Source organism: Ranitomeya variabilis, chromosome 3 (assembly GCF_051348905.1).
Source record: "Ranitomeya variabilis isolate aRanVar5 chromosome 3, aRanVar5.hap1, whole genome shotgun sequence".
Lineage (NCBI taxonomy): Eukaryota > Metazoa > Chordata > Amphibia > Anura > Dendrobatidae > Ranitomeya > Ranitomeya variabilis.
This window is the reverse complement of record NC_135234.1, coordinates 68,314,076-68,326,266: the sequence shown is the minus strand read 5'-3', so window position 1 is coordinate 68,326,266 and position 12,191 is coordinate 68,314,076. Positions and strand designations below refer to the sequence as shown.

The window sequence follows — 12,191 nt, the reverse complement described above, 5'->3', positions numbered from 1 at the left end:
GAAATGCGCTATAAAACAAACATTTCCCTGTAAAACATCTGTTAGGAACATCTTAAAAAACATTAGCGAAGCTTCCAAAGTACATAATAATATAACAAATAGAGCCTGACTAGTGGCTTAGAGAGTACACCGAGGATCTCATTAGCATTGCAGAGATCAAGACTTGCCAGGCATGCTGCCGAGCAATACACCTTAAACGAGTTGTCAGTCTTAGAAAATCAATTTTCAAATAACTAATTAAGGAATTCAGAGCTACTAGGGGAGACCCCCCAACAATTACCAAAATGGTGGACTTGTGTCGCTTTCTGCCCTCTCCTGGCCTAATGTCCACTACCAGTAGGTGAATAGATCTACAGAAGGCTCACGTGCAATACTTTTAGAATCATGTCTATGGCAATGACGAAGAACTCGGAGCAGCACAGTGTATCTTCGCATCTTCAGAGCCATAGACTTTTTTTTAGAGGGACCAGCGTGCATGCATAACCTGCACTCCATTCAACACCTCCTTGCTGCAGAATTGCAGCCTGGGGAGAACAAGGGAGCAACAGGATACACAATTGATCAATTCTGGAGATTGGTGTGGATTCCCACTATCACATGCAGTGGAGCCAGAATTTAAACCAAATAATATCATAAATGCCTCAAAAACATCCAAGTGTTATGTCTCCACAGCAGTTGAGAAGATAGATGACTACTTATGAGTTACAGGTTTGAAGCGTTTCTCCATATATTTAGTACCCAGAGGATCATGGTCCAACATTCACCAGAGGCGTATACGTCTCCATTGCACAATGCAGCTGTAGTAAAACCTCTGTTCTGTGTGTAATCCCCTTAATGAGAGTTCTGATGAAAATAATTTATATTTTTTAATACTTAACATCCCCCAAGCCATATCCCTTAATGAATAATTTCTATTCTATACCAATTAATTTGCTAGATTCTCTTTTCATCTAATGATATAACAGTAACAAAAATAGAATAGACTTTTCAAAAGCAATATAAATTTGTTAAATCTACTCAAAAGGGTCAACCATCACTTACCATGACAGGTTCCATCCAACTCCTCATAGCCAACACTGCAGACGCAACGTCCAAGTGGTACGAGCCAGTCACCATCAGCTCCACAATATAATTTCGGAGTGTCCCTCTCTTCCGCATACTTTATACAGGACCCTCTTACTTCAACAAGCGAAGATGAATCAACCCTTGGAATGGTGTCCGGAAACATGGCCAAGTTGCGCACCATGTAAGGACATTTTTTGTAGTAGACTCTTACAGAGACTAAAGCAATGCAAGCTCCGATGTCTTGGAAAGCAAGGTAAAATCCTTTCTTCGTAATGGGACCCACCTCTCGCACTTCTGTGTTGAGTTTAAGGATACGATCACCCAAATCCATCTGTGTGAAACTTTCATCAGCGGCAATGGTATCTATCTTGCTGTATTGACTTGGCTTGAACTTTTGTCCGTGTGTCTCATCAGATTCCATGTAGTAAAGGTTAAATGTCTCCTTGCAGGTGCCCACTACCCAAGGAATGCTGTTACAGTCCCTGAGTGTAAATTTCATCTCGACAAACACTTTTTGTGCAGCGTCCCGAGAGATCCAGTTGGTACGAAGCCAGTTGTTCTGATTTGCTTCCATGACGTTACATACCTGGTATGTATGAATAGGCCGATTATATTCATCCATTTCTGTGATAGCATCCCACTGTAAATATAAACACAATGGATAATTAATTACCGAGTCACAGGATTCGGGGACAGAGAGAAACAAATAATCTGGCCTGATAATATAAAGACGCCAATAAAATGCACAATAGGGTAGGAAATGTCACTAAATAATGCCATTTCTATCTCAGATCATCTCCTGATTGAGTTTGTCCAATTTCTCCTCATTAAATGCAGACAATATTTAATTGAGTATTTTACTTCCTTATTTTTTATTCCACAATATATTACGCTTAATAATTCTCTCTTTTCTATAGTAAAAGCGCCTCGAAAGAAGCACCATTGCCAATCATTTCACCTTGAAAAACAGGGTCTCCTATAAGAACTTGCATTTATAATTTAAAGCAAAAAACATCAGTTTGCTGAACTCTACATGTCTATGGATGGAAAAACATCTTTAAAACTAATTGCATGTTGCCAGGATATGCCACTACTTTTTAACTGTTGGGTTTTGACTTTTGGGATCTCCACTAATTCTCAGAGTAAAGAAAACATTGATTAAATGAAGTCTGTCAGCCCAAAATGACTGATCAAACCAAGCACATGCGTTCAGTGCACCATTGGCTATTCAGGGCACCCTCTAATCTACAGTCTTGGTATCTATCTCAACCCTCCCTTCCTCGATTGACAGCTCTCAATTGACAGCAAAGCAGTCATCAAAGCAAAAGGTGGCTACTTTGAAGAATCTAGAATATAAAACATAATTTCAGTTGTTTCACACTTTTATGTTAAGTATACAGTACAGACCAAAAGTTTGGACACACCTTCTCATTTAAAGATTTTTCTGTATTTTCATGACTATGAAAATTGTACATTCACACTGAATAAACACATGTGGAATTATATACTTAACAAAAAATTGTGATCAAATAACTGCACAGGCACCGGGGACGCTAATGAAGGAAGAGGAGGTGGCGCCCGGCACGCAGAGGCCATGATTGATGGCTGTGAGGCGTCTGGATTAGGGGGGAAAGACCTGCCCCGTGGCATCACATCACAACTGATACAAGTTAAAGGTCATCAGTATCTTCCTAAGATTACCTGTCACTGCAAAACATGTTTGAGAATGACACTTGTGTTGTGTCTGTGGTGCTCCTGCTAATTTTAGTGATAGAATGACAGCTAAAAGGGGGATCAAGTTCTGATTATATGTTCAAACCGGAAAAGCACCAAAGTCCTCAAGATCAAAAATATGACTGCATGTTTTTCACAATATAGTACAGTGGATGTTATTCTACCAGAGAAAAGTTTCAGTTTGCACCACTGCAGAATGACCATTTTCCTCCTGGCTCTATTACATTTTTATTGGCATTTCTACACTACCCATTTTACATGCAATAAATCCCCACCCCAGCTAAATCCCTTGATTTCTGCAGAAAGGACTGCCATGGCAAAACAGAAAATACTTTAAAGGGGTTGTCGGTTCCAAATTCGTAAGTCGTGTGTGCGAGGCCACGCCCAGTAGTCGGGCTCTGGTCGGGAGTATGCATAACTCATACATACCCTCTGCTCTCGGCACAGAAACTGGTGAACCCTCACAGCGCACAATAAGTGCACTTGGTGGATTCATAAGTCTGCAGTCACGCAGAGTGCTTCTTGAAAGATTGTGATACCTGCCAAGCACAACATTTTAGATCAGTGTTTTCTTGATGATGGACTTTTGAACACTAACATTAGCTTATGTGAGAGAGGCCTTTAGTTGCTTAAAGATTACCTTAGGTTCCTTGTGACCTCACAGATTATTACATGCCTTGCTCTTGGAGTGATCTTTGTTGGCCGACCACTGCTGGGCAGGCTAAGAATGGTAATTGTATCCATTTTACACAATCTGTCTGACTGTGGACTGGAGTTCAATCTCTTTAAAGAAGTTTTTGTTTTAAATCTTTTCCAGCCTAATGAGCGTCAACAACTTTTCTTCTGAGTGCCTCAGGAATTTATTTTATTTGTGCCATGCTATGTTTCTACAAACTTCAGTTGTGAAGATCAGACTTTAATAGATCCCTGTACTTTAAATAAAACAGGTTGCCTACTCACACCTGACTGTTATCCTATTGATTGAAAATACAAGACTAAATTCACCTTCAAATTATCTGCTAATTCTAAAGGTTCACATACTTTAGCCACTCACAGATATGATATTGGATTATTTCTCTCATTTAAAAAAAAAAGCAAAGTCTAAAATTTTTAACTAATGTATTTTAGGATTTGTTTGAAAATGTGATGTAGTTTAAGATTAAATTCATGCAGAATTCTGGAAAATTCTGAAGGGTTCACAAACTTTCATGCAACACTGTATTTAATAATGTTTGAGTTATACATTGAAAAAATTGGCGACATAGCCGCTTTGTTATTTTGGCCACACAACTTTACCATGACCACAGAGAGAGAGGTCCCGAGTGTAGTTTTGCCATTTCGTACAGTGGATTAATCAAAACAGGATTTTTTCAAGATCTTTTCGTTTATAATACGTAGAGATCAGTAATAATTTCTGATAATTAATTAACTAATGTAACACTGAAATCAACAAAACGAGATGGCCAATGTTTTGACCTTTGTGGACTTTTATCATGGTCTGCTAAGAGGAGTGTGTTGGACGCTCAGTAGAGAAAGTGATATGACCTGCTGGGAGATCAGTAACATTTTCTTTACTGCAACCAAGAAGTGTTGTGGTCTTTTCATGCAGAAAACCCAGCACCTACATGTCCATCATATGATTTTAAGGGGTTGTCCCCTTTCAGAAAACTTTTCTGGACTTTTCCAGTTTGTTGTAAAAACAAACAAAAATCTATGTTTCATCTATTATCCTGGGGGTCCAGTGCAGTATCTCCGCTTCTGCCCTGATCTCTGTTACTTGGCTGCAGTGATGATGACACACCCACATTCCTGCAGCCAATAATTGAGCTTTGTAGACGGCATGAGCCACTGTGCGCCAATGAGCACACAGATTGGCTGTAACATTGTCATCATGAAGTCACCAATGCAGCCAAGTAATATAGACACAGGGAGTTTAATAAAGCACAGTTTGGTTTTGTAAAACAAACTATAAAATATAGATATATAAAAATATAATATATATATATATATATAAAACATAAAAAAACTATATATCAGGAAAAGGTTTCTGAAAAGAGAACTTTAGAACAGATTTTATTCACTGGCACAAAACAAGAAATGTACACATTAAGGGCTCGTGCACATGATCGTATTTTCGGTCTGAGTGTAAAACATTGAATCGCACTTGCACATACTGTATGTTATTCTATGGGGCCGTGCATATGTCTGTTTTTTACCTCGGAATGAACCAGTCCGAGAAAAAAATATCAACATGCCAGAGATGTATCCAATTATCAGATCACACTCGGCCATGCAAGTCAATGAGTCCGTGGAAAGCATCAGACTAGACTCCATGATATCCGAGTGCAGTCGGATTTTCATGGACTAACAGAATGGAGAAGATGGAGAAAATATCATTCTCATCTTCTTCTCATCCGAGACAATCGAATCACACTCTGATCACACTCTGATCACACTCTGAGTGTAAATAACATCGAACCGAAATCTTAACAGAAATAAAAAAGGAATTGATACAGAAAATATAGCTGAAACTTGTATAATGTTTATTATGCAGAGAATGACCTTTATTTGCTGTAACAAATGCAAATACCAAAAATGCAAAAATATACTAAAATAACATACAAGCAAATTAGAACACAAGAGCCGATGTGTTAAACCCACAAGCCAAGGAACAGAGAACAATATATCTTCAAGCTTTCTGTTACATTCAAAGAAAATCTCTCCGCGAGTAATTAATCCTGCTTTTATTTCTCTTGCTTGGTAAGAATGAATATACAAATTATTGGTAAATAAAAGCCCCACTGGTGTCCGGGGTATTATTTATCAGAATTAAGCTGAAATGTCAGCCAGCCTCCATGCACGGAAATTTAGAGTGCTTTAACGGCTTTTCAATGTGCCCATAATTGGACCGGCACAAAATGTCTCTGGAAGATTTAACCAGGCAATGCTACTATTGAGCACACTGACACAACGGCTACAAATTAATTACCTGCCGGAGCGGGGCATGGAGAGATAAACTTACTTATTCTCAGGGATGTAGCTACATATTGTATGAGTAATAGAAAGCACTTAGGATCCAGCGGCTCCTCGAAAACAAATTGCTCCGAAATAAAGGAGATAACAGTAAAACAGTGACACTTAATATTTTTGGGATCTATATGACTGTGTCTGCCCACATTACCCGGGCACTTATCTCAAGTAGCGCAGCAAAATGTCACCACTGCTTAGAAAGTTGTTTTAGCTGCATAGATACACCAATTATAGTGACCTTAGCAATAAGGGACACTGATTCAGCAATGGTTTAAGAGCCATCTGGGCACATTTATCAGATTATTGTCTCCATGGAGCAACTTCAGTGCAGATGCAGAGAACCATTATACCAAAACTGATCTTAAGAACCGTCAAGTCGTCCAGCTGTCAGTTAACTTATTGCATATGGAGCGGAGCCAAGTGACTCATTACTGGCTTTTAGGAGCTCCTTTGGATTTGGCTGAAACTCTACTGGAGCAATGTGAAAAAAAAAAGGTGCGGCACCTATGCGGTATGGCTCCAAGAGGTTACAAACATAGTCATGCACAGAAAGAAATAATATCTACGAAATTGGGCTTAAATATTATTTACGGTATTTATGGACTGGTAGAAAATGTTTGGATTATTGTAAATTAATATATTATAATGCATAATATTTATTTTTTATGGTACAATTTGCACCAAATCTTTAGTGTACTCGAAATCCGACAGCGCAAGTTTTTAGACATTTCCCAATGATAGATTAGATCGAGAGACCAATGTGTCAAATCATGCAAAATTTTGCTCAAATCGGCATTTTTTAGGGTAAGTGCAGACAGAGATGGTTACCTGCCCAGGCCTCCAAACAAATGCACTATCAGGGTGCAGTGGACACCATTAAAGATGGCACCCTGATAGTGCATTTGTTTGGAGGCCTGGGTAGGTAAGCATCTCTGCCTTTTTTCTGACAGAATTGGGAAAATGGAGACATTGTTTGCTCTATCCTCTCCTTATCCAAGAGAATCGATCATAGTGCGATCGAAGTGTCATTTTCATAATTTGGATGAGAGACTCTACAGCCATCTGCACCTGCCCTTATGCACGCTAATTGGTACACTTCCTAATTAGTGATGAGCCAATGTGATTGGGTAATGTGCTATCCGAGTATGCTAGCAAAATAGTCCCACAACATGTTTCACTGCATTTATGGCATCATCAGGGGATGGGACACTGAGAAAGCTTGAGAAACTGGCATCAGATTTTGTTTTAATCAGAGAAAAATTGATGGCATGAACTGACGCACTGACACTTTGATCAAAAACACTGATAAAACGTGGACTTTTTGGCATAGAAGAAAAATCACTGAAGTCTGAATGAGCCCTAATTCTTTCTTCGAGAGTCCCTTTAAAGAAGTTTTCCACTTTTTGAACAACTTCTTGTCATAACCCTTGGGCACCGGGGTCATGTGTCACAACACCGCACGAGTTTTATGGAGGCCAAACATTTTGATAAAGAAGGGGTTGTCCTAGAAGTGGACAACCCCATTAAGGGAGTGCATACAAGTGTTTACATTTGCATATTTATAAAGCTGATGGCGGTTGCAGTTGGGGAATGTGTTCTCATGGTAGTTAGAGATACAGTATGTGACCATAATAATGTTTACTTCACCTATAGAGTAGATAGTCTACAGTATTAATATTTCATCACAGGACGGCACGTGGCATCTTCAAAATGACTCCAAACAGAAAATCTCTAATTGAAAATATTCTTAGTGAACATTACAATGAAAGCAGCTTTTGGCACAACATATTCTATGGTGTAAGAGTATTCTATGGTGTAAGAGGCTGGCCTTATTAATGTTCTAGCATTGGAGATGATGGAACAGAGAAGGGGAGATCTTCAAAAATAGCCATTGAAAAGTTCCAAGCCACAAGCAAACCTGACACTGCCGTTACCTCGCTGGCCGTGCTCATTCAGCACCTGTGCTGCTGGAAGCCAGAATCCTCACGTTATGAATAAAATCCAAATAAGCCATCTTAAAGTAAAGGTTTCATCAGTCTTGCTGTAAGAGCAGCACTGGGTCATTGATAATTTACCTCCTACGAGCAGAAAAGCTTTGAAATCCATTTTACTGAGATTGCCAGCACACAGCTGCGAGCCATACCCGGCTCCTTGTCACAGATCGGTAGAGCTGCGTCCTATATATAGTCTGACAAGGTTCGGTCATTTCATTCTATCACATTTATTATATTCAGTTCAGGTGCAGCTCTGTTTAGTTACATTTCTTTATAGGATTTCCTCTGGATCAGCACTGCAGGATATAGGTTGCACTAGATAGACCTCAAATCATAGTAACATAATTAGTCTAACTGGCTAAAAGGATTATGCATAGCTAGAAATACATCTAAATAAGACTAGTCTGGATGACTAAAGACGATCTGTCATCCGATTTCAGAATACAAACTGCAAACATTTATTAACTGGATATTCTAGACCTGATGAGGCTGATGTACTTGGTGTGAAAATCCAAGTCAGAATGACTGTAAAATCCTTTCCTAAAAGGTCTACTCAATCTATGCTCACCTAGCCTGATTGACAGCTCCTCAGTGTCCTTCCTGCCTGTTGAGATCTCACACTGCTCAGTACAAGAGGCAGAAGTAAGACAGGCTAAGGGGGTGGAGGTTACTTCTATAGCAGAACTCATACAATTTTAATGTTGTGAATTACCCTTTAATTCATATGTTAAATACAATATGCACACTGTATTTTATTAACATACATAGGAACTCTATTTAAGTTGAGCAAATTTTTCAAAATTCGGTTCCGATTATGATCGGTGGCGAATATTGTTTTTGCAATTTTCATTGAACACAGCTGAATGTCATTGGAGTCAATGGGAGTAGAAATGATGGAATATGTTCGGGATTGATCATCAAACATAAATTCGGCATGAATAGGGAACCAATATACATAGCACAAATATGGCAAATTTACATATTCACTCAACTCTCTTCAGGAGCTGAATCTACCTCATACTTAGCAGTTGCCGGCTATGTTACAGAGCAGGATCTGTGCCTAACAGTAGAAACCGGAGCTGAGCTCTGATTGCTTGAGATTTAGATGCTGACAGCAGCATTTAAATGGCATCCAGTCTCCCACTGTGACTGTCTTCTTCTCCTCTAAATCTGGTCCATGAAACCACAATTACACTATGCACTGCAATACTGTGATATTGCAGTATACAGCATAAGAGAAAAAATGATTGCAGGTTCAAATCCACTAGCAGGACTAAGAAATATCTTCCACATTGAAAGTTACCCTCTATCTTAAATTTAGGTGATAATTACAGTAAAAGAAAAAAAAGAAAGTGCAATCCCACAACTGTTTTTTGTTTGGATTTCTTGCCAGGTTCACTAAATGCTAAAACTGACCTGCCACTATGATTCTCCAGCTCATTATGAGTTCATAGATACCAAACATGTCTAGATTCTTTTTTATCTAAGCGGTGAAAAAAAAATCCAAACTTTGTTAAAAAAAAAAATTGCGCCATTTTCTGAGACCCTTTAGCGTCTGTATTTTTTGTGATCTCAGGTCAAGTGAGGGCTTATTTTTTGCGTGCCAAGCTGATGTTTTTAATGATACCATTTTGGTGCAGATACGTTCTTTTGATCGCCCGTTATTGCATTTTAATGCAATGTCGCAGCGACCAAAAAAACGTAATTCTGGTGTTTTAATTTTTTTTTTCGCTACGCCATTTAACGATCAGATTATTAGTAATCCTATTTTTTTTACTGATAGAGCGGGTGATTCTGAACGCGGTGATACCAAATATGTGTATGTTTGATTTTTATTTATTGTTTTATTTTGAATGGGGCGAAAGGAGAGTTATTAGAATTTTTATATATTTTTAATTTTTTTCATCTTTTTAAATACATTTTACTTTAACTTTTGACATGCTTCTATAGCCTCCATGGGAGGCTAGAAGCTACCATAGCCTGATCGGCTCTGCTACATAGAGACAATGTTCAGATCGCTCCTATGTAGTAGAATTAAAGCATTGCTATGAGCGCCGACCACAGCAATCTGGCACTGACATCCATGGAGGTTTCAAGTAGACCTCTGGTTGCCATTCTGACGAACCGATCACCCCCGATCACGTAATGGGGGTCACGGGTGCATGTATTCTGGCTTGATTGCCAGAAGTGCACGTTAAATGCTGCTGTCAGAGTTTGACAGCAGCATTTAACTAGTTAATAGCGGCGGGTGGATCGCGATTCCACCCGCCACTATTGCGGGCACATGTCAGCTGTACAAAACAGCTGACATGTCCCAGCTGTGATGTGGGCTCAGCGCCGGAGCCTGTATCAAAGGAAGAGACATGACCTTCGTCAAATTTCCAAAACTGTCCGATCTGTCAAAGCATAAAATTATTTGCAGCATATGTAAAAAACTTAAAAATGGTAAATCAAAATACCAGAATTGCCATTTTTCAGTTATCGTACTTTCCAAAAAGAAGACAATAAAGGCAATCAAAATATATATACCCCAAAGTGGCATAAACAAAAAGTACAGCTCAGCACAGCTGCATGGACTCACAAAATGGCAACACATTTTTTTTAGTACATGATTCAGTAATTTTTTAAGAGCTAGATAGAAAAAAAATAAACTTACAAGCTCGATATCGCTGGAATTATAGTGACCCGAAGAATAATATTGCCAGGTCACATTTACTAAATAATTAATGCTGTAAAAACAAAATTCAAAAAACAATAGCAGAAATTAAGTTTTTTTTTAACTATTTCAACCAGTTGGAGTGTTGTGACTGTTTTGAATTACATAGCATGGTAAAATGAATGGTGTCATTCAAAATTACAAAGTGTCCTACAAGAAACAAGCTCTCATACGGCTATACAGTGTCTGCAGAATTTTTATTTTTTTATTTTTTTTAAATACTTTTTTTTAGAGGGGGAAGAAATAATCTAAGCGTAAAAACAAAAAATATTCCAGTTCTAGAATGGTTTATATTTGTTTTGGGCCTGTGATGGGCACACAGATGCACAGCTCATTACAGTCAGTGAATCAAAGCACTTTTGTGTAGCACTTTCGTGTAGCGAGCTGTGCATCTGTGCATCTAGCTCGTGATCAGGACAAATACTGAACCATGAAAGAGTCAAGATTCCTAATATATGAGAGCTCTAGTAAACAACCAGGAATTAGTGTATAAAGCATATTAGAAAATTGTATGGTTTTCATCATACAATGAAATAACTTTGTTTTATAGAAATGGTAATTTGCTGTTATCCATGATATTGACCTTTATGTCATTGGTAGGAGGCTTTAGCTCCAAATACTGCATTCTCAACACAGTAACGCGTCAGACTTAGGACCTAAGGTTGTCATGAAGTATTCGATCGGCTACTTGTTCACCCATTATAAAATATTTTTAGCTATTTGCTATATTATAAATTATATAATTGATTAAATGGCCTACCCACTAATTAGTCTTTAGTATTGGTCATCAATATTAGATAGCTGGGGGTCCGACATCCGCCTTCCCCCACCGAGGCAAACAAAAAGCAAACATTGAGAGTCCAATTCAATGACTGCAATTTGAGCCCTTGAAAAACACAAGGAAGTGATTGACAGATTACAGATCAGAATAAGCAGAATAAATAAGAGGAAGCTGCAATCCCTGAAATCTGGCAGGAATATTGGCAGAACGGTGTGCGGGTTTTTTCTCTCTCCTGATATATCTGGGTGAGACGTCTCTTCAGATCACCATAGTGCTGTGCGCTCTTCTACAACACTTTTCCCATTACTCCAGATCTGTATTTGATGTCTTACATTTTATAGAAAATTGCATAGCAGACAACTATATAAATGATGCCCGTGGCACAATGCTTTGAGCGGCCTTTCAGATTGTGTTCGGCGTGGATTTAATTGCTAATGCAAAATGATTTCATAATAAGCAGAACATCTGCTCGTAAACACAACTTAAAATGCCAGATTGCGTAAGTTCACTGCCGTAAACGGTGTGGATGGTGTCATTAACCTTTTGTATTGTGTGGGGTGAATTTTATTTGGAAAACTGTTATTAAATGTTATCCGTGCACATGACTGCATTTATCTGATGAGATCAAGCGTCTGTAAAAATCAAAAGTACATAAATTAAAATATAATAAAAATTGTATCGCAGAGGCAATGTGGTACTGAGTCATTGATGTCTGGAGGAATAATGAGGTCTGAAGAAAGCATCCAGCCTGAAGTAGGACCCAAACTACCAAGAAGTCTCCAACTCTAGTCCTTTCAAGTCTCTGGCTTAGAATAGTTACTTGTGATGAACAAATTTGCTTAAATTTGGCCAAAAAAATTCAATTTGCACC

General features: G+C 38.5%; 1 protein-coding gene across 2 annotated transcripts in view; it reads right to left on the bottom strand.

The window, feature by feature from the left end:
• Nucleotides 1–12,191, bottom strand: part of EPHA6 (EPH receptor A6) — a 1,167,010-nt gene that overhangs the window by 877,846 nt on the left and 276,973 nt on the right. For both annotated transcript variants that reach the window (XM_077294107.1, XM_077294108.1), the window contains exon 3: nt 1,042–1,705. In XM_077294107.1, the coding sequence (XP_077150222.1) occupies nt 1,042–1,705 (664 nt within the window). The remainder of the gene's footprint in view (nt 1–1,041; nt 1,706–12,191) is intronic.